General features: G+C 54.0%; 2 protein-coding genes and 1 pseudogene across 11 annotated transcripts; 1 reads left to right on the top strand and 2 right to left on the bottom strand.

The window, feature by feature from the left end:
* Nucleotides 1–363: 363 nt before the first annotated feature.
* EMD (emerin) lies at nucleotides 364–2,681 on the top strand. The gene is made up of 6 exons (XM_061409029.1): nucleotides 364–586; nucleotides 685–792; nucleotides 960–1,037; nucleotides 1,214–1,347; nucleotides 1,823–1,869; nucleotides 1,952–2,681. Exons 1-6 carry the CDS (start codon nucleotides 505–507, stop codon nucleotides 2,286–2,288), a joined length of 786 nt encoding a protein of 261 aa, XP_061265013.1. The 5' UTR covers nucleotides 364–504; the 3' UTR covers nucleotides 2,289–2,681.
* Nucleotides 2,682–9,045: 6,364 nt separating this feature from the next.
* Nucleotides 9,046–11,683, bottom strand: LOC133242815 (uncharacterized). Of its 10 annotated transcripts, none has more exons than XR_009734901.1 (5): nucleotides 11,166–11,301; nucleotides 10,653–10,798; nucleotides 10,436–10,541; nucleotides 9,964–10,090; nucleotides 9,046–9,472 (listed from the first exon to the last, which is right to left on the bottom strand). XR_009734901.1 is itself a non-coding variant. In XM_061409023.1 (5 exons), exons 1-4 carry the CDS (start codon nucleotides 11,546–11,548, stop codon nucleotides 10,010–10,012), a joined length of 696 nt encoding a protein of 231 aa, XP_061265007.1. In that variant the 5' UTR covers nucleotides 11,549–11,683; the 3' UTR covers nucleotides 9,046–9,472; nucleotides 9,964–10,009. The 10 variants fall into 10 exon arrangements, 9 of the variants coding, with proteins under 9 accessions (XP_061265007.1, XP_061265003.1, XP_061265006.1 ...); XM_061409023.1 differs by having other exon boundaries at nucleotides 10,734–10,798; nucleotides 11,105–11,683; XM_061409019.1 differs by having other exon boundaries at nucleotides 10,734–10,798; nucleotides 11,166–11,644.
* Nucleotides 11,684–15,036: 3,353 nt separating this feature from the next.
* On the bottom strand, nucleotides 15,037–23,658 carry LOC133242555 (large ribosomal subunit protein P1-like; annotated as a pseudogene).
* Nucleotides 23,659–23,663: the final 5 nt, after the last annotated feature.

A 23,663-nucleotide genomic window follows, 5' to 3' on the forward strand; every position in this document is an offset into this window, starting at 1 on the left:
AGGGAGGGCGAGCCCCGCCCAGCGCGCAGCTCCGCCGGGCTCCCACATCCTGGCCGGTTTCTGCTGGTTGCACGGCCACAGGCCCCGCCCCTCCACCCTTCTGACCCGAATAGCCGAGAGGGTGACGTCGCGGCTCGCGGGCCCCGCCCCGCTCCCAAGCCGGGGCGGGTCTAAGCTAGTTCCCGTCGCGCCCAGGCCCCGCCCCTCACTGGGGTCCAGCCCTAAATGCGCTAGCGTGTGACGTCTCTGGGCTCGCGAGCCCCGCCCCTCCCCGCCCGTTCCCAAGGCTCCACCAATCTGCGCTGGCAGCTCTCTGCGAGGCCCGGCCCCCGCTCCGCGCAGCGCGCGCTGCCCGCTGAGACCGCGACTGTGACGCGGGAGTGACGCGCGCGTAGCCGCTCCCGAGGCACTCCTGTTGCCCCCGCCGCGCTCCGAGGCCGTCGTCTCTCGGCCGGTGTTGCAAGGCCCAGGCCTCCCCCAGGCCTCCGCCGCCCGCTGCCCGCCATGGACGACTACGCAGCCCTGTCGGACTCCGAGCTGGCCGCCGTGCTGCGCCAGTACAACATCCCACACGGGCCCGTCGTCGGTACGCGGTGGACGGAGGGCGGGCCCGCTCCCCGCGCTTAGCCCCGCGGCCCCCTCCCGGCCCGCTCCCTGACCGCCCTGTGCCCCGCGTCTGATCAGGTTCCACTCGCAAGCTCTACGAAAAGAAAATCTTCGAGTATGAGTCCCAGAGGCGGAGGCTCTCGCCCCCGAGCTCGTCCGCATCCTCTTTCTCCTATCGGTTCTCGGGTGAGGCTCCCGTCCCAGGGCCCCGCCTGGCCGCCCTTGGGGACACGGTTTGGGGGACGCTAAGGAAGGGGTCGCGGGGGTGTGGCCAGGGCACTGGCTGGAAGGGGCGCGGGGGAAACGGGAGGGGACCCCTGTGGGCCAATGGTCCTAGCCCCTCCCCCATTCAGACTTAGATTCGGCGTCCGTGGACTCGGATATGTATGATCTGCCCAAGAAAGAGGACGCCTTACTTTACCAGAGCAAGGGTAAGGCAAGGGTGGGGTGGGCAGTCTGACACCTTCCTTCCAGTGTCAGCCAGAACCTGAGACCTCAACCCCAAGCGTCCTGCAGGCCCCCCCTCCCAGTGGGATTCAGATTAGGGCCATCGGGCCAGGTGGGGACACCATTGCCCCTTCTGCTACCGCTGCCCCCCCTTCCCAAGGCTATAATGATGACTACTATGAGGAGAGTTACTTGACCACCAGGACTTACGGGGAACCTGAGTCTATGGGCACATCCAAGGGCTTCCGCCAGCCCTCAGCTTCACTCTCAGATGCTGACCCCTTTCACCGCCAGGTGAGCTGAGTTGTCGGGCACCCTGTACTTGGGTACAACCTGAGGGGGTCCTCATGGGGTTTGGATGAGTCAAGGGGACCACTGGGCGCAAATGGTAGTTCAGAAACCTCTTGGGAGAGGTGGGGCCTGCAGACACCTGCCAGGTCAGGGCCTTTGCGAGGGGGGGGGGGGCGGGCTGTCAGAACTGTTTTGACTAATGTGCCCAGGACGTGCCCTAGCTCTGGTCTGGGATCTAGGTTTGAGCTCTTTTTGAGACTACTGGGGTAGAAAGTAGGATTCAGGCAGCTGGAACAAGTGGCACGGCCCTGCAGACATAAGGCTGAGGACCAAGAAGGGGGTCTGGAGGGTGGCAGGGCCCCGGCCTTTAAGCAGTGTTCAGAACAGGCTGGGAAGGGCAGTTTGGACTGAGGGTATGACCTGTCATACCTACATCAACCGTGACAATAGGTATCCTCACTCTGATTCACTTCTTTAGGTCCGTGATGACAATCTTTTCTCTTTGGAAGAGGAAGGCAAGGATCGGTGAGTATTAAGGCGAGCCAGGGGCTGGGGCTGATTCAGGGCTCAGGCTGTCCTGGTCTACCTGCTGCACTCTTTGCCTCAGGGAACGCCTCCTGTATGGCCAGGACAGTGCCTACCAGAACATCGCACACTACCGCCCTATTTCCAACATCTCCAGAAGCTCCCTGGGCCTGTCCTATTATCCCACATCCTCCTCCACCTCGAGTGTGTCCTCATCTTCATCTTCGGCCCCTTCGTGGCTCACCCGCAGAGCCATCCGGCCTGAAAAGCAGGCCCCTGGGGCTGCCGGCCTGGGCCAGGATCGCCAGGTCCCACTCTGGGGCCAGGTGCTGCTGTTCCTGGTCTTTGCTGCCTTCCTGCTCTTTGTTTACTACTTCATGCAGGCCGAGGATGGCAACCCCTTCTGGGCAGAGCCCTAAGGGTCTGACCTCGTACCTTGGAGGCCAGCTCCTCTTGGAAGCCCTGGCTGACTGCCTTATCAGTGTTTGTTGGGGGAGGGGGGTTGGGGCTTTTCTGTGTGTTCTAGCTTGGGGTTACCAGGACAGGGGCAATGTTTGCTGACCCCTGCCCTGTCCTGCCAGGGAGGCAGCAGGCCTGGGCCCTCCGCGGCATGGTGGGCCTGCTTCTGGATCCTCCTGGCCCTGCTTGCCTGTCACCCTTCGGGCCTAGGAGGGCAAGACCCTTCTCCTGGAGAGGAGAACATGGTTTTGGTCATCGCATGCCTCCTATTTGTCGTCACCTCATGGGGGGATTAACCAAAGGCCACCCTGAGTTTGTTTTCGTGGACACAATAAAAGACCATTTATTTTTAATGTGTGGGTTCTTCTCTTTAACATGGGGAGGGGTTGGGCTGCCCCCTGCTAAAGGTTTCCAGGCCTTGGGTCTCCAGAATTGCCATCCAACTTTGTCAGTTCATCCTTTTGTCCTCTGAGCCTGAGATAGGGATCATAGGCTACCCATAGACTCATTTATGTTCTGCTTTTGGTGCATGCTCCCTGACATGTTATCAGAAGCTCTTGTAAGTGCTTATAAAAAATAGTCACACAGAGAGCCCACTGGGAAACGCAGGTGAGGCTGCTTGCACCATGTCAGTTCTGGGTGTTTCAACTGGGACCAGCAGACACCAACCGTGGTGTCCAAGGGCAGAGTGATGGGAAGCAAATGAGGCATCTGCTTGATGGGCTGTTTCTGCTGGAAAGCTGGTTGTCTAATGACAGGGGAAGGCTTTCAGTCCTCTGAATGTTTCATCCCCTTTCAGTAAACCAGTTCCTCACCTGGGTATTACCCACAAGGTTTTCTGCTGTGGGCATTTCACAATTTTCACAGTTTACATGTGATTTTTAACATCTAGTTGGAGAAAGAAATGGTAACCCACTCCAGTATTCTTGCCTGGAGAATCCCATGGACAGAGGAGCCTGGCAGGCTACAGTCCATGGGGTCGCTAAGAGTCTGACACGACTGAGCGACCATCACTCACTTAACATCAAGTGCTAAGGAAACCTGGGGTAGAATGGCACACTGTGCGTCTGGGCTCCACACTGCCTGTAGAGGGCAGTAAAGTCTGGAGAAGCAAGCACACAAAAGGGAAGCAGAGGCACCCGCCGGGCCACCATTGGGTGGGACCCTGGCACCTCAGCTCTGATGGGCTCCTTCCTACAGGTGGCAGGACTTGGCAGGGCCTGCCCTCTCACCTGCACATGCACCATGGGCTCCTGAGCCTTTGGGGCTCTCTGCTGTCTACAGCTGCTGGGTAAGCTCTGCTCAGGGCCAGGACTGGAACTTTTCTACCAAAGCTCCTGGACATTTCTTTTTACTGCATCCTAGTCTCTGCACTTTTGTGGGGTGGGGTGGGTGTTTTCTTAAAAGCAACAGGCTTTTTTTGTGCATTTCAAGTACACCAAAAAGAAATGGCTTCTCATATTCTCACCCCTCCCAGAGCCCCAGCCTCCCTCGTTTGCTGCTAGGCACTCCCACCTGACTCCTGTGGCACCCAGTCCACTGTGGCCGGGACACCCCTGGGCCCCCAGCATCTGTCTCATGCCATCCTGGACCAAGAGCTGAGACACGGATGCTCCGTGGTAGGCAGTGGGCATAGGCAGGAGGTGTGGCCTGCTGATCTGTGACCACAGGGGCAGGTGGTCAAATCGGTGAACTGGAGGGGGGTGAACAAGGAGTCCCATCGTCAGGGCATCAGAACTCTGTAGGGGCATGGCGCAACATCTCATTTCAAGTGATCTCAAGTGCTCCTCCTGGGAGTGGCTGTGCAGCAGGAGCCCCACAAGGTCCTGGTGGAGAGGAGGGATTGCAGGGAGGAAGGGGAGAGAGATGGCATGGCCTCTGGACGAAATGGTCCCCTCCGGGCTTCAGACCCTCCATCTGCAGGACCGAGGGGGAGGCTAGATGTGCTTGGCAACCACTGCCATGTCTGAAGGAAGATGGAGTCGCCTCCCAGGTGACATAGTCTCCCCCTTTTATTTCCCATGGGTGACCACATCCATTGATCACCATGCACCAGACGGAGGGTTTCTGAGGGCCTTGCTTCAAAATCACTGCCCCAGGGCTCTGAGATACCTGCCCCCCAGAGAGCTCTCTTGAGGACTCTGGACCTCCCTCCAGACTCCCACCAGGCTTAGCCTTGCTTTCAAGGCCCTGGACCCCCATAAGGGCACCTGAATGCCTTCAAGTGCTCTGGGCACCCCAGCCCAAAGCTTTTGAGGGCTCCGTGAGCCCCCAAGAGACCTCAATCTTCCAAGTCCCCACCTAGGGCTTTCCAGGGCTCTGAGACCAATCTCCAGGCTCTGCCTGGACCATGGGCTGCAGTGGTACTGGGAGCACAGCAGGGGGCAGCAGCTTCCTAGCGTGCAGGGCACCTCCTGCCATCTTAGGTACCACCAGAGTGGAGTCGGGGGATGGTGGTGGTGGTTGGCAGACATGGAGGAGCTCGGGAGGCCCTGAATGAGGCAACTGAGCTGGTAGCTTCGGACCCTGCCAAACAGCCTGAGCAGCATCCCTGGTGGAGCAGAGAGAGAAGTGCCCAGGAGGTATGGCAAGCAGGAGGAGCTCCTGATGCCACCATTGACATCGGCCGCACCCTCCCCCCGCCTCCTGGTCTAGTGGAAGTAGCAGACAGCATTCCACAATCTAGGACCACTCCCACCTTGACCACTCTACTGGGCTAGTCCCAGCACTGAAGAAGCAGCCATCCAAGAGTGGGTACAAGCCCGTGGGTCCACAAGGATGAACCTCCCCAAGGGACTCAAGAAAAGGAGGGTGTCACTGTTACTGCCCCTGGGGCTGGCCTTTGGCCTTAGGCTCAGCATACCCATGCCCTGGAAACTATCCCCAGCCCCTCCCCAGGGCAGGCAGGAAATCAGTGAAACAAATCAAGTCCTACCCAGAGAAGTCCCCTACCACTGGGGAGAGCCAGGTAGAGAGGTCCTCCCAGAAAGCCCCTTCTCACCTCTGCCGGCCCACCAGGCACCACTCCTCTACCCAGACTCACCCAGATTCTCCTGCCTGCTGCCTGGACCAGCCTGCCAAGAGCAGACAGTCCTCCCTGCCATCAGTCCTCCCTGCCATCCCGTGTCCCAAAGCCTGCTTGGTGGGGGACCGGAAGGGAGAATGACCCCAGAGGAGAGCATAACCAGACCTGTTCCCTCCCTGGATGCCACATCACACCTGGGCGGTCATGACGCCCGCGGGGCGGCAAGGGGAGAAGCTGGAACCTGCAGGGGGAACAACCCTGAGGACAGCCCCAAGGAGATGCCACGGGCCAGACCAGGCCAGAGCCTCGACCAGGCAGGGGCAGGAGGGAGTGAGACAGGGTGCCACCTCTGGAGGGCTTCTGGAGAGGGAGACATGCAGATGGCACCAGGAGCTCATCTGCTGGGGGCAAGCGGCCTGAGACCTGGTCCCCAGGAGCAGAGGAGGGGTCCAGCCACAGACGCCCGCCGGGGCCCTTCTTCCCTACTAAGACTGGGGAGGGGGTGTCTGGTCACACTGTGGGGAGCGGCCCCCGCATCCTACAGGTCCTGTCTGCTCTGAGTCAGGGGGACGGGAGAGCTGACCACTCCCACAACAGAGCCGCCCCCCCCACCCCAGGGAACCCCTGCACCCCACTCTCCCTGGTGCCTGCTCCCCCAGGAGGGTGTGCCGGACCTAGATGAAGTGAGGGGCACAGCGCCCCTCAGGATGGGACGGCCACCCACAGAGAGAGAGCTTCGGCATTTCAATGACGGTGACAGAGCTCTAGAGACCCTTGGAGGTCCCGCACGGCCCCTGGTCTGGGCAGCCACACCCCACTCCAGGGCGCAGGGCCAGGGCACTGACGGGCACCCCGCTGGAACCCTGATGGAGGCAGTGAGCCAAAGGGGGAGCAGCCGATAAGTCAAGGTCAGTGAATGTGAGGAGTGATGGACGCTGGCCTCCAGGAACTCGAGAGAGTGAGTGAGTGAGTGAGTGAGTGAGTGAGTGAGTGAGTGAGTGTGTGTGTGTGTGTGTGTGTGTGTGTGTGTGTGTGTCCCAGTTCCAGGTCCCAGCTGTGGACGAGTCACAGTCAGCAAACATGAGTAATGGATACTGGCCGCCAGGAACTCGAGTGTGTGTGCATCTGCATGTCTGTGTGTATCATCCAGCTCCACGTCCCAGCTGTGGACAGGTCCCCAGAGGACAAGGCCCGCCACCTACAGCAGCCTCCTCCACAGCCCATGGGCACCCCCAGGAGGACTTATGCACCCAGAAGGGGCACGCTGTGCTGCTCAGAGGTCAGGCTGGCCTCAGCCAGCTCCACCACTCGCCACAGACGTCTGCAAGGTCCCCATGAGCCCAGGGAGGCCACAGCCTGGGGAGCGGGGCTGAATGAGGGGGACTGCTCCCGGACCCAGCACCGGCGGAGGCTGGACTACTCCAGATGCCTGAGCTCCAAAGGTCAGGCACCATCATGCCCAGTGGACGGAGGATGAGGACAAGGGTGAAGCCCGAGGCAGGCGGACAGTGGGGTGGGGCCGGGTCGCTGCCCAGTCTGTGCCCATCCACCAGGCAGGTACCTGCAGGAGCTCCGCGAGGCACAGAGGCCGGGCAGCAGGAGAGGGAGGACAGTGCCCACGCAGCCCTGGGCCTGAGGGCATGCTTGAGGAAGGCAGCCCTGAGGGCGAAGACGGCAGGGCAGAGGCCCCTTGTCGGTCCTTGTGCCCGGGGCTCAGGGGCTGCAAGGCGGCTCTACTTAGGGGAACAGTCAGCAGGCCCAAGAGTGTGGGACCGCTGGGGGGCTCAAGCCTCTCCAGGGGACCCCGGGACCCTGCGGCGGCCCCACATCCTGGCCGAGGGGTGTCCCCATGAGTCAGGGCCACGATCCCTGAGGACAGGCCCCGCAAGCTCAGCCTCAGCCTCAGCCTCAGCTTCTGCCCCGGGACGGAGACAGAGAACCCGGCTCTCCTGAGGCCATAGTCATCAGGCTCGAGAAGAGTGTGGTGGCCACGGACAGGGCCAGGAGCTGTCGCCAAGGGCCCCAGCGCTGCCCAGAAGCAAGAGGCAACAGGAGGAGCCCTCACCACCCACAGAAGCTGCATGACACATTCACAGCCACCAAGCGTGTCACCGGGAAGTCCCATCTCAGTCCCAGCCAGGAGGTGGGGCAGCAGGCACATCCCCCATGGGCACAGCGAGAGTGCCTTCCTGGGACCAAAGGGACACTCAGCTGCCACCCCAGGCTGGCACCAGCCCAGCCCAGGGATACCAGGCACAGCCATTGAAGAAAAGGGGCTCATCAGCCTTCACCCCCTCAACGGGGGCCCCCTGGGAAGGAGGGGTGCGGGCAGGGCTGACCACAGGGTGGGGACACCTCGGAGGTCAGAGAGCATGGGGCCCAGGCCTGAGTGTGCACTTGCACAGCCGTAGCATGCACAGGCTGCCAGAGTGAGAAAGCTTCTGCGCCCGTTCCCAGGACTGAAGCACTGGCTGGGACGGCCCTTCGGGCTGCAGACTCCTGGGCGGAGGGCAGAGGGCACACGCCGCGGGCTCTGTGGGCCACGCTGGGATCATCACACGATCTGTTTCTCTGGCTTTCCGTGTGTTTGGTCTGCAACCATTTCAAGGTGAAAAGCCACTCTCTGCCTGTACAACACATGCCTGGCCTGGCTCAGTTCTGGGCTGCAACCCGCCACCCCTGCTTCCACAAAGGACACATTCCTGAGGGGCCTGGGCAGCCCGGGAGTCCCACACCTGGGCTCAGGGGCAGGGACACTCCTTGGAGCCTTCTCATGCGGCATGAACGTGAAGAACCTAGGCCCACGTGGGTACCGTTCTCTTCTCCACGGGGTGACCAGTGTGACCCATAAAATCACAGCAGTGGTGAGGGAGTGTCACCTCGAGATGAGTTACGAGACAAACACTGTGGCTTCCATCTCGGGGCTGCTCTGTCTCTCTGAGATCGCTGGATCTGGGGAAGGCCTGACCCGAGCAGCCCGGTGGAGAGGCCCGGTGGAGAGGCCCGGTGGGGAGGGACCGTCCCCTGCCGCAGCCCCATGAACCCTCCAGAAGCAGAGCCTACCCCCCACCCACCCCAACACCCCAGGCAGACCAGAGGGCTGTGGCCCCGGAGAAGCCTTGACTGCAACCTGTGATGGACCCCAGGCCAGAAGCCCCAGCCAGGCCTTCTAGAATTCTGTCCTTCAGACACCTGGGAGATTACCAGTGCTGGTTGTTTTAAGGGACTACACTACATCTGGGGTAATTTGCTACACATGGTTGCATGCTAAGTCACCTCAGTTGTGTCCGACTCCTTGCGACCCCATGGACTGTAGCCTGCCAGGCTCCTCTGTCCATGGGATTCTCCAGGCAAGAGTACTAGAGTGGGTTGCCATTTCCTTCTCCAGGGGATCTTCGCAACCCACATCTCTTCTGTCTCCTGTGTTGACAGGCAGGTTTTTACGCTACCTTCACCTGGGTAGCCCCTTGTTATTCAGCAATGGGTAATTTATACACGATGACTTTAAATAGAGAAGATCACTGTAAGTCAATTGGGAGCAAACAAACTGACAAGAAACCCCAGAAACCAATAGGAAGACCCTGGAAAGTCTGGTGACACAAACTCTAAGATCGTCTGCCTAGTCAAACACAAACCCCAAACCACAAAGTCAAGAGACAAGTGACAAAGTGGGCCAAAAAATAGTACCAAGATGTGACTCAGGGCTCATATCATTAATGTATAGAGAACTTGAACCAGTCAATAAGAAAAGACCAGTGACCCAAAGGAAAAGGGTGCAGGAGAGGGCCTTGGAAAATGCCAACCAAAGCGCCACCCCACCGCCCTGAAATGACTCCAAGAATGTACTCGGGGGCTGGGGTTCCAGAGCTGCTGGTTCTGGGCACATGGGGCAGCTGGACACTGGCATCGCTTTTCATCTGTGGCTCCAACTGGATGGCGGGCCATCCTGGAGCCAAAGACAGACAAGCCTCGGCAACGACTGGCCAAAGAAGTGGGTGATGGCGCTGGGTGTTGAGGAGGTCTGGGCAGCATCACCCAGGAGCTGGGAGATCCTCTTGGTGAGGAACGTGTGGCAGGAAAGGCAGTGGCTTCCCACCAGCGAGAGAAGGCTGACCACACCTGCAGACCAGACAACTGTCAGGGCAGTTCCTGGGCAGACAACCCCCTTGCTGCTCTCCGCGCGTGTGTGCTAAGTCACTTCAGTCGTGTCTGACTCTTCACAACCCCGTGGACTGTAGCCCACCGGCTCCTCTGTCCATGGGATTCTCCAGGCAAGAATCCTGCAGTGGGTTGCCATGCCCTCCTCCACGGGTCTTCCCAACTCAAGGATTGAACCCACATCTCCTTACATCTCCTGCATCGGAAGGTGGGTTCTTTGCCACTAGCACCACCTGGGAAGCTCTTCGGGTCTCCATGCTCCCCCAGACCCACACTTGGTCCTAGGGCCGATGTTCCTTTCCCATCCCTGACCTCAGCATGTAGGCCTTTTTCCTCTGCCTCATCAGATAGTTCGTCCCCACACCCAGGCACTGGATCTGATCTCGCCCCACCCTCCTACGTGTCCAGATGTTATCAGCCCAAGTGAGGAGCTGTTGAGCAACTCAACAAACCTGACACCTGATCCTGCCTGGGCTGTGGATAGCCCCTCCTTCGGCTTCAGGCAGGGAAGGGTGACGACTGCTCAATGGGAAGCCCCAGATCTCGCGAGAACCACCAGCCTCGTGGCTTTTCCCAGCCCTGCGGGAGAAGGGCAGGGGGCACACACCTAGGAGTCTCAGGCCTCTAGAGCAGCGCGCTTACTGTGAGGTTTCTAGACCAGCAACGGCAGCAGCACTGGGAGCTTGTTGGAGTCACAAATGCTCAACCCCCACCTCAGATGTGCAAGATCAGAGATTCTAGGGCGGTGCCCTATGGTCTGGCTTTGAGTGAGCCCTCTAGGTGTTCTCACGACCCTTCCAGCATGAGAACCAGCGTCAGGATGGATGGTTTCTTTCTTTTTTTTTTTTTTAACGATGGATGGTTTCTGATCACATCCACTGCTAGTGAAGCCAGGAGCTTTCTCTCCCTGCTGGGTTCACTCACCTTGACCTCCAGGGAAGAGGCAGGCAGCAGGCACTGAGGGCTGCAACCATAGGCGGTCCTGGAGAACAGGAGTGCTTGGGCAAGATTCCCTCCCAGCGGGCCACACCTGTCGAGTGACAGGGGGAAGACTGTGTTACTTTGGGCCCTCCCCACCTCCAGAAGCATGGCACCCCTGGCCGACTCCACGTTTCTGGGCACTGGGCTCAGCTCTGCCCACCTCTCCCTTGTTACTCCGTGTGGGGCGGGGGGAAGGGGGCAGGATCCGGGCTTCACAGAGAATCATCCCAGTCACACTCACGGGCTGTGGAACACGGTGGGCCGGGCAATGGGTGGGAGCGGCTGGAGGCGGCCAGATTCGAGACCCTGGGAGGGTGGAAGGCATCAAGACCGCAGGTCAAGGCCGCCCTCAGACGCCAGGACTGGAGGGAGGGGCCAAGCGAAGACCCCCTGACCCTGCCCTTTGGCATATTGGCGGGGTTGCCGCCCACCCTCCCCGCTCCCACGGTCCTTGGGCACCCCTAATACACTGTCCTGGGCCATCCGCCCTCAGTACAGCAGGGGGAGTCCTGCCGGGAGTGGGGGGTGGGGCCCCGACGGAATCCCCAAGGTCTCCAGGGCCCTGGGCTCTGGGGAGACGTCTCTTCGCCCTCTCCCCAGTAAAAGACGCACAACCCAGCAAACTGCGGGGCTTTGGCCCCGCCCAGGACCCAGAAGGCAGGCTGCTGTGCACCGAGATGGAAGTGGGGACGCGAAGCTGGGGGCCGTTTCCGTGCTTCGAGCCCCGCCCTGAGCGTCCCCGCGGCCGTCGCCTCTCGCTCCCCTCCTCAGGCCGCCCACCGGAAGCCGTGGCGTACCGCCTTCCTGCCCACCTCTTCCGGCTGGCTTCACCAATGACCATGCTCGACTCCTGAGAAGACCCGCCCTCCAGCTCCAAGTAAGCCTGTCCCTCTTTGTGACGGGCAGCTCTGTGACCCAATCATAGCAGGCCGGTCGCGTAAGCTCCGCCTTCCGCCCAGCAGTCTGTCTCTTTTTCCTCAGTCCGTAGTCGGGCGTGCTGTGGGCCCCTGGACTTTCCCGCGGGGAGATCCAGACTGTCCGTGCAGAGTCACGCATAGAGTGATCCGATGTGTATACGCCAAGCCCTGCTGTGTGCCTTTGGTGTGAGCTTGTATTCTGAAGGAATTAAGTTCACGGGAAGTTACAGGGAAATGCCCCTCCCGTTGTTGCCCCAGCATCAGCTTGTTGCGTAGCCAGTGGACCGTCACACCAGGAGATGGCATTGGTACCATCGGAAAGCTGCTCAGGGTTCTCGGTGTGTGTGTGTGCGTGCGCGCCAGTGGTTAGGACACCGCACTCCCACTGCCGGTGGCCTGGGTTCGATTTCTGGTTGGGGAGCTGGGATGCAGCATGCCTCACCATGTGCTCGCTCGTGTGTGCGCACACACACACACACACACACACACACACACACACACAGACGTCAGTACGTTAATGAAACCATGCACTTTGAAACCCGGGATGGGCCTTTGTTCCATCACACCCTGCCCTTGAGATCCATCCATCTCAATCAATAGTTGGTTTCAGCAGTCAGTTCTCAGTTTGTATTGCTAGCCTTCGTTGGTGTGGGTCAGCCACAGTTGTTCAAGCCTTCACCCACTGTTGCCTGTTTCCACTTTTAGGTTTCTAGAAAAAATCTGCTTTGAACATTTGTATCCAGGCTTTCCTGTGGTCAGAATTTTTCATTTTCTTTGGCATGAATGCCCAGCAGTGCAAGTGCTGTGTCCTAAGGAAGTGGACGATTAGCCTTAGAAGAAACTGCCAATTTGCGTTCCACTGTGGCTGGACCATTTTACCTTACCACCCTGGATATTTTTAAAGCACATAATTGAAGATTTTTACAAAACATTGTTTTAGGCAAGACTGTTAACAATTGTGTTTCTCACCTCTAACTATATTCTTCTATGGGATCACCTACATAGTTCCTCACTCAGGTTAAAAATACACACACCCTGTATATTCAGTGTGATTTTTAACTAGCAATAATATATCTGCAAAAGTCTTCCTTCTCAGTACACAAGTCTAGCTCATGTCATCTCTGGCCACAAGGTATTGAACAGAACACATGTACTATAGTTTACATAACAAATCCCCAACAGATGTATTATTACTTTTTCTGTACTTCTTGTTTGTTTGTTAGCACCTCTGAAGATTTGTAAATCTCCCTCCGGATGTTACCTTTAAGTGTAACTACCAGGTCAAAGCCATTTTGCTTTTTTGCATTTCTTTTCCATGGGGATGGTCTTGATGCCTGTCTGGGGAGGCCTTACAAATAGCTGTGAAAAGAAGAGAAGCAAAAAGCAAAGGGGAAAAGGAAAGATATAAGCATCTGAATGCAGAGTTCCGAAGAATAGCAAGAAGAGATAAGAAAGCCTTCTTCAGTGATCAGTGCAAAGAAATAGAGGAAAACAACAGAATGGGAAAAACTAGAGATCTCTTCAAGAAAATTAGAGATACCAAGGGGACATTTCATGCAAAGATGGGCTCGATAAAGGACAGAAATGGTATGGACCTAACAGAAGCAGAAGATATTAAGATCAGGTGGCAAGAATACACAGAAGAACTGTACAAAAACGATCTTCACGACCCAGATAATCACGATGGTGTGATCACTCACCTAGAGCCAGACATCCTGGAATGTGAAGTCAAGTGGGCCTTAGAAAGCATCACTGTGAACAAAGCTAGTGGAGGTGACGGAATTCCAGTTGAGCTATTTCAAATCCTGAAAGATGATGCTGTGAAAGTGCTGCACTCAATATGCCAGCAAATTTGGAAAACTCATCAGTGGCCACAGGACTGGAAAAGGTCAGTTTTCATTCCAATCCCAAAGAAAGGCAATGCCAAAGAATGCTCAAACTACTGCACAATTGCACTCATCTCACACGCCAGCAAAGTCATGCTCAAAATTCTCCAAGCCAGGCTTCAGCAATATGTGAACCGTGAACTTCCTGATGTTCAAGCTGGTTTTAGAAAAGGCAGAGGAACCAGAGATCAAATTGCCAACATCCGCTGGATCATCAAAAAAGCAAGAGAGTTCCAGAAAAACATCTATTTCTGCTTTATTGACTATGCCAAAGCCTTTCACTGTGTGGACCACAATAAACTGTGGAAAATTCTGAAAGAGATGGGAATACCAGACCACCTGACCTGCTTCTTGAGAAACCTCTATGCAGGTCAGGAAGCAACAGTTAGAACTGGACATGGAACAACAGACTGGTTCCAAATAGGAAAAGGAGTATGTCAAGGCAGTATATTGCCACCCTGCTTATTTAACTTATTTGCAGAGTACATCATGAGAAATGCCAGGCTGGATGGATCACAAGCTGGAATCAAGACTGCTGGGAGAAATATCAGTAACCTCAGATATGCAGATGACACCACCCTTATGGCAGAAAATGAAGAGGACCTAAAAAGTCTCTTGATGAAAGTGAAAGAGGAGAGTGAAAAAGTTGGCTTAAAGCTCAACATTCAGAAAACTAAGATCATGGCATCCGGTCCCATCACTTCATGGGAAATAGATGGGGAAACAGTGGAAACCGTGTCAGACTTTATTTTTTTGGGCTCCAAAATCACTGCAGATGGTGACTGCAGCCATGAAATTAAAAGACGCTTACTCCTTGGAAGGAAAGTTATGACCAACCTAGATAGCATATTCAAAAGCAGAGACATTACTTTGCCAACAAAGGTCTGTCTAGTCAAGGCTATGCTTTTTCCTGTGGTCATGTATGGATGTGAGAGTTGGACTGTGAAGAAGGCTGAGTGCCGAAGAGCTGATGCTTTTGAACTGTGGTGTTGGAGAAGACTCTTGAGAGTCCCTTGGACTGCAAGGAGATCCAACCAGTCCATTCTGAAGGAGATCAGCCCTGGGATTTCTTTGGAAGGAATGATGCTAAAGCTGAAACTCCAATACTTTGGCCACCTCATTCGAAGAGTTGACTCATTGGAAAAGACTCTGATGCTGGGAGGGATTGGGGGCAGGAGGAGAAGGGGACGACAGAGGATGAGATGGCTGGATGGCATCACGGACTCGATGGACGTGAGTCTGAGTGAACTCCGGGAGTTGGTGATGGACAGGGAGGCCTGGCGTGCTGTGATTCATGGCGTCGTGAAGAGTCGGACACGACTGAGTGACTAAACTGAACTGAACTGAACCAGGTCAAAACCTATGGCCATTTACCATGTTTATTGATACTAAGCAGTTTCCTCCCCAAAAGACCCTGATCGGCATATAGCAGGGCTGTTAGCCCTGTGTTCCACGTGTTGCAGAGATTTTCTCTCAGTCTCTCTCTAAAGAGCTCAGCTTTTTATTGAATGTGTTATTACTAAAGTGAGTGAAGTTGCTCAGTCGTGTCGATTTTTTGCGACTCCATGGACTGTAGCCTACCAGGATCCTCCATCCATGGGATTTTCCAGGCAAGAGTACTGGAGAGGGTTGCCATTTCCTTCTCCAGGGGATCTTCCTGACCCAGGGATCGAACCTGGGTCTCCCACATTGTAGGCAGACACTTTACCATCTGAGCCACCAGGGAAGTTACTACAGAGGTTTAGTCAAAAAGAGCAAAGCTCATGTCATCATCAGAGTCCTCAGATTCTTTTTACTTTGTTCTACTTTCTTCTCCTCAGCTGGGGCTGCAGTGGTGGAGGGGGCAGGACCTTATGGTGGCGCAGTACCAGTTGTCGGGACAAGTCCACCAGCCCCCCCATGGCAGATGAAGCTGCCGATGCTGACACTAGCCAAAGCCTTTACAAACAAGCCTGGCCAGAAAGGGTCAACATTTACACTCGCTGCTTTAACGAGGGCACTGATCTTATCCTCTGTGACCATCACCTCACTGGGCAGAATGAGGGCCGAGTAGGTGCAAGGAAGCTCTGAGACAGAGGCCACAGTGTGGGCGAGTGCTCGGTGGGGCTGCTGGCTTGGTGCCAGTCGCCAGATGAAGTGAGGGCCTCACCCCAAAATGGCCTTGGCTTTTCAGAAGGACAGAGCAGCTTAGGGGCCGCGTAAGAAAGGATCTCTCTTTTTTGGCTGCGCAGCATGGCATGCCAGATCTTAGTTCCCAGACCAAGAATTGACTCGAGCCCGCCCCCTGCAGTGGAAGCATGGAGTCTTAACCACTGTACCGCTGTGGGATTCCTGTCTCTTGTCTCAAAAGACTAGGCCGGCTGGTTTCAGAAGTCGAGAAGTTACAAAATTTTATGTGACCAAATTATTACACTCTGGATTGATGATTTCTGGGTTGTGTATCTTGGGCACAAAGTTGTCCTGCCTCAAGTGAGGAGAGTCATGTGACTCGGGGCAGAATTTCTGAGTTCCCACACCCAATGCTTCGTGGACCCAGGCTGGCTGATTCTTGCTGTCCTGCTGGCCCCACTACTGTGTGTGTGTGTGTGTGTGGGGGGGTGTCCTATGATCTCAGGCTAGGTAGGCCGGGACTGGGGCCAGTGCCTCTCAGACACCCAGCCTCTGCCCCCATGGGATGCCAGGTCAGTTGGGGAAAAGATGAGGAAATGCGTACTGAGAAGAGTGTATTATATTATTTAAATGCATACGTGGCCCGCAGGTGAGCAAGCGAGATCCATGGGGAAAGCACAGATAAGAACCGAGAATCCACCTAAAACCAGTGCTCTTGAAAGGTCACCTGCATGGTACGAAGGAAGGACAAGGCTGTAAAAGGAACTGGGTCCATCCCAGCATGCGTCTGAGTGAGAAGACCGGTCCCCATCATCTGCAAGCAGGGGCTTCCATCCCTCTGCCACAGACAGTGGGGCTTCAGCAAACCACTGGCTGAGGGAGGCTCCCCCCACACCCCCAGCACTGTGGTTGTACTGCTGGGCTCCTGGCAGAGCAGATGGTCCCAGAAGGGACGCCTAACCCCTGGCTTCCCACTCAGGACTCCCAGAGGGCCAGCTGAAGACCGGTCTGCGATCTCATGTTGAAGACACCACCCATCCTCATGGAACGCTGGCAGGTCCTCAGAGAGAGGAGTGGCCCTGTTACGTCCCCAGGGCGTTACTGTCAGAGACCAGATGATATAATTTTCGGTAAGGGCTGGGAGTGTCTGCTATGTGCCTGGACTCATCCATCCCAGACATGTGGCGGCTCTAGGAAGTCGGTAGCATGTCACCCCCTTCTCCAGATGAGCAAATGAGGACACGAAGACTTGAGCAGCTTGTTCTAAATCTCTAGCTAGCAGAGGGAAGGGTGGATAGGGACATTGACCTATCCACTGACCTCCTTTTGCAGGCTGTAAAGTGAAGTGAAAGTCGTTCAGTTGTGTCCAACTCTTTGTGACTCCATGGACCATACAGTCCATGGAATTATCTGGGCCAGAATACTGGAGTGGGTAGCCTTTCCTTTCACCAAGTGATCTTCCCAACCCAGTGATCAAACCCGGCTCTCCTGCATTGCAGGTGGGATTCTTTACCAGCTGAGCCACCAGGAAAGCCCAAGAATACTGGAGTGGGTAGCCTATCCCTTCTCCAGAGGATCTTCCCGACCCAGGAATCAAACTGAGGTCTCCTGCATTGCAGGTGGATTCTTTACCAACTGAGCTCTCAGGGAAGCCCTTTTGCAGGCTACACTCTCCATTTGGCTCCCAAGGAGGTTCCTGGGGCATTGTATCGCACATCAGCTTGTCTTGAAAGCATTGGAGGTGAGTCCCAGTGAATATCCCTGGGCCTTGGACCAGTTTATAAAGGAAGGAGGTGAGAAAGAGAAACACCTGTACTCTTGCCTAATCGGGGGGACTTTGAAACAGACTGACAGTACCTTTGAATTCTCATGAGATCAAGGAGCGGTTCTCATGGATATTTACCAGTCATCTGCATTCCTGTGATAGAAGGCTACTGCAACTCCCCCAATCTTCACTGGCCTCCAAGACACCAAAAGAGACACACATGGTGGGATGTGGGAGGGAGGTTCAAGAGGGAGGGGGACGTATGTATACCTATGGCTGATTCATGTTGATGTACGACAGAAACCAACGCAGTATTGTAAAGCAATTATCCTCCAATTAAAAATGAACTTTAAAAAGTAGATACACAAGAAGGAATCATAAAGATAAGATGAATTCTAAAAGTCTAGGTGGATTTGAAAACCAACTTTAGACACTAGAAACAAAACCACAGTCTTTGAAATAAAAATTTCAACTGATGAATCAAACCACAGATAGACAGATGACTCAGAAGATGACAAGGCAGTGATGTGGAAGAGAGATGGGCTGGTCTTCGTGGCCCCTCATCCTGGGCGGGCTTCCAATGACATCAACCCCTTCCCTTCTTGCCCTGGGTCTGGGGTGGCAGCTGCTTCCTGTACTCACTGCGTGCCTTCAGCCCTCTGAGCCATCCCTGAGTGATCACCTGGGCTCAAGGCTCCCATGACCTGTGGGGGTCTCAGCAGTCACCATGCTGCCCCTGCACTCGACTGGGGTGAAGGGCCAAGGGCAGCAAGTGCCCGAGGTGCCAGAGCGGCTGCTATCCTGAACTGTCATGGAGGGAACACCGGGAACCAAGGCTGGGCTGTGCGGTGACTGCAGTGTCCCTGGGAGGAAACTGACAAGGACACCTGCCTTAGCTCTCGGCTCAGGTCACAGGATGACAGCCACAGCTCTTCCATGGCAGCCTGCAAATTCCCCTGTGCCTGCAGGGCTGACGGGGCTGGAAATCAAACACAGCATTCCACCATGTCAGTTGCAGAATCCCCAGGTTGCCTGAATTCCCAGCCTCTCTGCATTTCCTAGGTGAAAGGCACAGTGCTATGTGAACGAGTGGGACCTTGAAACTGAGACTCAGGATATCTGGCTGCCCTCGGTGGAAGCTCACAATTGGCAAGCCCTCAGTCCCCCAGAGCCTCCCTTGCTGATGGAAGTAGCTTGTCCGGTCGTGTCTGGGAGGCTGGTGTTCTGTCCTTTGAGGACTGTGTCATTACCTCACCTGGTGCCGATGCCTTGCAAGGGGACACTGACTGTCCTCCAGACCCTCTGCCACCACATCCTGTTGCCATGAGACTTATAAGTGGGGTCGGATTACTGCATGATTGAGGGGACAGACACAAAGTCTGACACTTCAGGAAATAGCTCATACATCAATAAATATTTCCCAGACTTCACTGCTATCTACCAGCTTAACTTTATTTGGACATTTGTGGTAAGAGCTTCTCAGGGAGTTCGACTCAGTAGGTGAGCTGGGCCAGTCGATGAAGTGGATTAACTGATAGAGGCCTATTTACTAGAGGGTTCTGATTGAAAGCATCAGTATTAGGACATGCAGCTGCTGTGTAGTCTAGCACGCACTTCACATGGGTGGCTGACTGATACTTGGACCTACTGCTGACCTGCATTTCATAGGTTTTGATGCCAGAAGAGCCCTGACAGGAGGTGGAGGAAAGAATACAAAGGCTTCAGTACAGTTCAGTTCAGTCGCCCAGTCGTGTCCGACTCTTTGCGACCCCATGGACTGCAGCATGCCAGGCTTCCCTGTCCATCACCAACACCAAGAGCTTGCTCAAGCTCATGTCCATCGAGTTGGTGATGCCATCTAACAATCTCATCCTCTGTCGTCCCTTTCTCCCGCCTTCAATCTTTCTGAGCATCAGGGTCTTTTCTAATGAGTCAGTTCTTTGCATCAGGTGGCCAAAGTACTAGAGCTTCATCTTTAGCATCAGTGCTTCCAATGAATATTCAGGACTGATTTCCTTTAGGATGGGCTGCTTGGATCTCCTTGCAGTCCAAGGGACTCTCAAGAGCCTTCTCCAACACCACAGTTCAAAAGCATCAATTGTTCAGTGCTCAGCCTTCTTTATGGTCCAACTCTCACAACCATACATGACTACTGCAAAAACCATAGCTTTGACTAGATGGACCTTTGTTGGCAAAGTAACATATCTGCTTTATAATATGCTGTCTAGGTTTGTTATAGCTTTTCTTCCAAGGTGCAATCATCTTTGAATTTCATGGCTGCAGTCACAATCTGTAGTGATTTTGGAGCCCTCCAAAATAAATTCTGTCACTGTTTCCATTGTTTCCCCATCTATTTGCCATAAAGTCTTGGGACCAGATGCCATGATCGTTGCTTTTTGAATGTTGAGTTTTAACCAGCTTTTTCACTTTCAACAAGAGGTTTTTCAGTTCCTCTTCGCTTTCTGCCATAAAGGTGGTATCATCTGCATATCTGAAGTTACTGATATTTCTCCCGGCAATCTGGATTCCAGCTTCTGCTTCATCCAGCCTGGCATTTTGCTTGATGTACTCTGCATAGAAATTAAATAAGCAGGGTGACAATATACAGCCTTGATGCTGGATATTGACAATATATTCCTTTTCCAATTTGGAACTAGTCCATTGTTCTATGTCTGGTTCTAACTGTTGCTTCTTGAACTGCATACAGATTTCTCATGAGGCAGGTAATGTGGTCTGGTATCTCTATCTCTTTTAAAATTTTCCACAATTTGTTGTGATCCACACAGTCAAAGGCTTTAGTGTAGGCAATAAAGCAGAAGTAGATATTTTTCTGGAATTCTCTTGCTTTTTTGATGATCCAGTGGATGTTAGCAATTTGATCTCTGGTTCCTCTACCTTTTCTAAATCCAGCTTGAACATCTGGAAGTTTTCAGTTCACATGCTGTTGAAGCCTAGCTTGGAGAATTTTGAGCATTACTTTGCTAGTGTGTGAGATGAATGAAATTGTGCAGTAGGTTGAACATTCTTTGGCATTGCCTTTCTTTGGCATTGGAATGAAAACTGACCTTTTGCAGTGCTGCAGCCCTGCTGAGTTTTCCACATTTGCTGGTGTATTGAATGCAGCACTTTCACAGCATCATCTTTTAGGACTGGAAATAGCTCACCTGGAATTCCATCACCTCCACTAGCTTTGTTCATAGTGATGCTTCCTAAGGCCCACTTCACTTTGTATTCCAGGATGTCTGGCTCTAGGTGAGTGATTGCATCATCATGCTTATCTGGGTCATTAACACCTTTTTTGTACAGTTCTTCTGTGTATTCCTACCACCACTTTTTAGTCTTCTGCTTCTGTCAGGTCCATACCGCCTCTGTCCTTTATTGTGCCCACCTTGGCATGAAATGTTCCCTTGGTATCTCTGATTTTCTTGAAGAGATCTCTAGTCTTTCCCATCCTATTGCTTTCCTGTTTCCTTGCAGTGATATTGAGGAAGGCTTTCTTACCTCTCTTTGCTATTCTTTCAAACCCTGCATTCAGATGGGTTTATCTTTCCTTTTTTCCTTTGCCTTTCGCTTCTCTTCTTTTCACAGCTATTTGTAAGGCCTCCTCAGACACACATTTTGCCTTTGTGCATTTCTTTTTCTTGGGGATGGTCTCAATCACCGCCTACTGTACAATATCATGAACCTCCATCCATAGTTCTTCAGGCACTCTGTCTATTAGATACAACCCCTTAAATCTATTCATTTGTCACTTGTACTGTATAATTGTAAAGGATTTGTTAGGTCATACCTGAATGGTCTAGTGGTTTTCCCTACTTTCTTCAATTTAAGTCTGAATTTGGCAATAAGGAGTTCATAATCTGAGCCACAGTCAGCTCCGGTCTTGTTTCTGCTGACTGTATAGAGCTTCTCCATCTTTGGCTGCATTGCTAGCAAAGTAATGCTCAAAATTCTCCAAGCTAGGCTTCAACAGCACGTGAACCGAAAACTTCCAGATGTTCAAGCTGGATTTAGAAAAGGTAGAGGAACCAGAGATCAAATTGCTAACATCCACTGGATCATCAAAAAAGCAAGAGAATTCCAGAAAAACATCTACTTCTGCTTTATTGCCTATGCTAAAGCCTTTGTGTGGATCACAGCAAATTGTAGAAAATTGTTAAAGAGATGGAAATACCAGATCATCTTACCTGCCTCCTGAGAAATTTGCATGCCGGACAAGAAGCAACAGTTAGAACCAGACATGGAAAAACAGACTGTTTCTAAATTGGGAAAGGAGTACGTCAAGGCTGTATATTGTCACCTTGCTTATTTAACTTCTATGCAGAGTACTTCGTGTGAAATGCCCGGCTGGTGAAGCAGAAGCTGGAATCCAGATTTCCAGTAGAAATATCAATAACTTTAGATATGCAGATGACACCACCCTTATGTCAGAAAGCCAAGAGGAACTAAAGAGCCTCTTTGTGAATGTGAAAGAGGAGAGTGAAAAAGCTGGCTTAAAACAAAATTAATGGCATCCAGTTCCATCACTTCATGGCAAATAGATGGGATACGTTGGAAATAGTGACAGACTTTATTTTCTTGGGCTCTAAATCACTGCAGATGGTGACTGCAGCCATGAAATTAAGAGACATTTGCTCCTTGGAAAGGAAGCTATGACAAACCTAGACAGCATATTAAAAAGCAGAGACATCACTTTGCGACAAAAGTCCATATTGTCAAAGCTATGGTTTTTGCAGTGGTCATGTATGGATGTGAGAGTGGACCACAAAGAAGGCTGAGCACCGAACAATTGATGCTTTTGAACTGTGGTGCTGGAGAAGACTCTTGAGCGTTCCTTGGAGTCCAAGGAGACCCAACCAGTCAATCCTAAATGAAATCACTCCTGAATATTAATTGGAAGGGGTGATGCTGAAACTGAAGCTCGAATCCTTTCTCCTGATGCGAAGAGCCAACTCATTAGAAAAGACCCTGATGTTGGAAAAACAGGGCAGGAGAAGTGGGTGACAGAGAATTAGATGGTTGGTTAGCATCACTGACTCAGTGAACATGAGTTTGAGCAAACTCTCGGAGACAGTGGAGGACAGAGGAGCCTGGCATGCTGCATCCCATGGGTTTGCAAAGATTCAGACATAAGTAAGTGAACAGTATCAACTGTTCCAGCTCTGCCTGATGTATACTATACAACCCTAAATGTTCTAGTTCTCGGAGCCAAAAACCTGAGTTGAGCTGCCCCCACGGATAGTCATATCTCACCCCATTTCCAGAGGTAAGGCCTCTGGATGGAATGAGAGATCGTGTTTCCTGAGAAGGACCCCGTGCCACAGCTGGAAGTGCACACAACAAATCTTCCCACGCCTTCCTAGAGGACCCATGCACTAAAGTGACAGGTTGCCCTGGAGAAGAGGTGCGTCCCATCTGTCAAGCGACATGGGGACGCCTTCAAGACTTCCTTACTTTCCTGCGTCCTCACCTCTAGAAGGCTGGGCACCTCTGGCAGACGTTTAGATCCCTGGTGGTAGGAGCATTAGCTTTGCACACTTCTCTGGATACTATCCTTGGGTTGGTGGGGGAAGGATCCGTGCTTTATCTGTAAACATTTCAAAGGCACACTCAGGAGGTGCTGGAATTCAGTGGGCAGGGAACAGAAAGAACTACATCGGGGCTGTGTGTGTTTGGGGGCGGGGCGGCGGGGGGGGGGGGGGCGGTGAGTACCAGATTCTGGGCCCCGGGAGTGTGGAAGATCCCAGGAGTACTGATCAAGGCAGCTCTCGGGGGCCAGGACTGGGACGCAGCCCAGGACTGACAGTGTTCCTTTGCCATCTTAAGGGGATCACCAGCTTCCTTTCCCCTTCTCCAAGGCACCCTGCGGAGAACAACGTCTCATTTCTTGCAAGGGACAGGGTAGGCCTAACGGTGCTCAGGTGGGGTCTCCTGAGCTCTGGATCTTGGTGGCGGCTTTTCCTTGGCCTTTCTCGGAGGAAGGCGCAGACCACCTGGGGTCGGCGATGGACCCCTCTCCCGCCCTGGGTCTTCAGAGAAGGGAGACTTGGGTACTGCTCGCGGACAAGTGGGTTCAAGATTCTTCGTTTGGTGGGGGGCGGGGGCAGGGGCGGGCTTCCCGCTCGGCCTCCAGGTCGACAAAGGAATGCAGGCTGAGCCTCCAGCCGGGCGCATCCCCGCCGGGCTCTGGGGCACCGGGGGAGGCAGAGAGGGCTTGTCCCAGGCTCCGCGATGCCCGGGAACATGCGCGCGGCCGCCGTGAACCCCCACTTGAGGGTACTTCTTTCAACTCTAGGAACATAACGTCCTTCACAGTTACGGCAAAGCCTCGGGCAAGAGCTCTACGCCCAAGATGGCCAGCCGGAAGCTGGGTTCTCGCGCCGATGTGGCGAAGCCCCATTCGCCAGCTGGCTGCCCGCGGTTGGGAGCCCAGCCGCCTTCTCGGTCTGCGCATGTGCTCAGCTCCCACCGCACGCAGGCGCAGAGCATCGCTA

This window comes from Bos javanicus, chromosome X, assembly GCF_032452875.1.
Source record: "Bos javanicus breed banteng chromosome X, ARS-OSU_banteng_1.0, whole genome shotgun sequence".
In the NCBI taxonomy this organism is placed as follows: domain Eukaryota; kingdom Metazoa; phylum Chordata; class Mammalia; order Artiodactyla; family Bovidae; genus Bos; species Bos javanicus.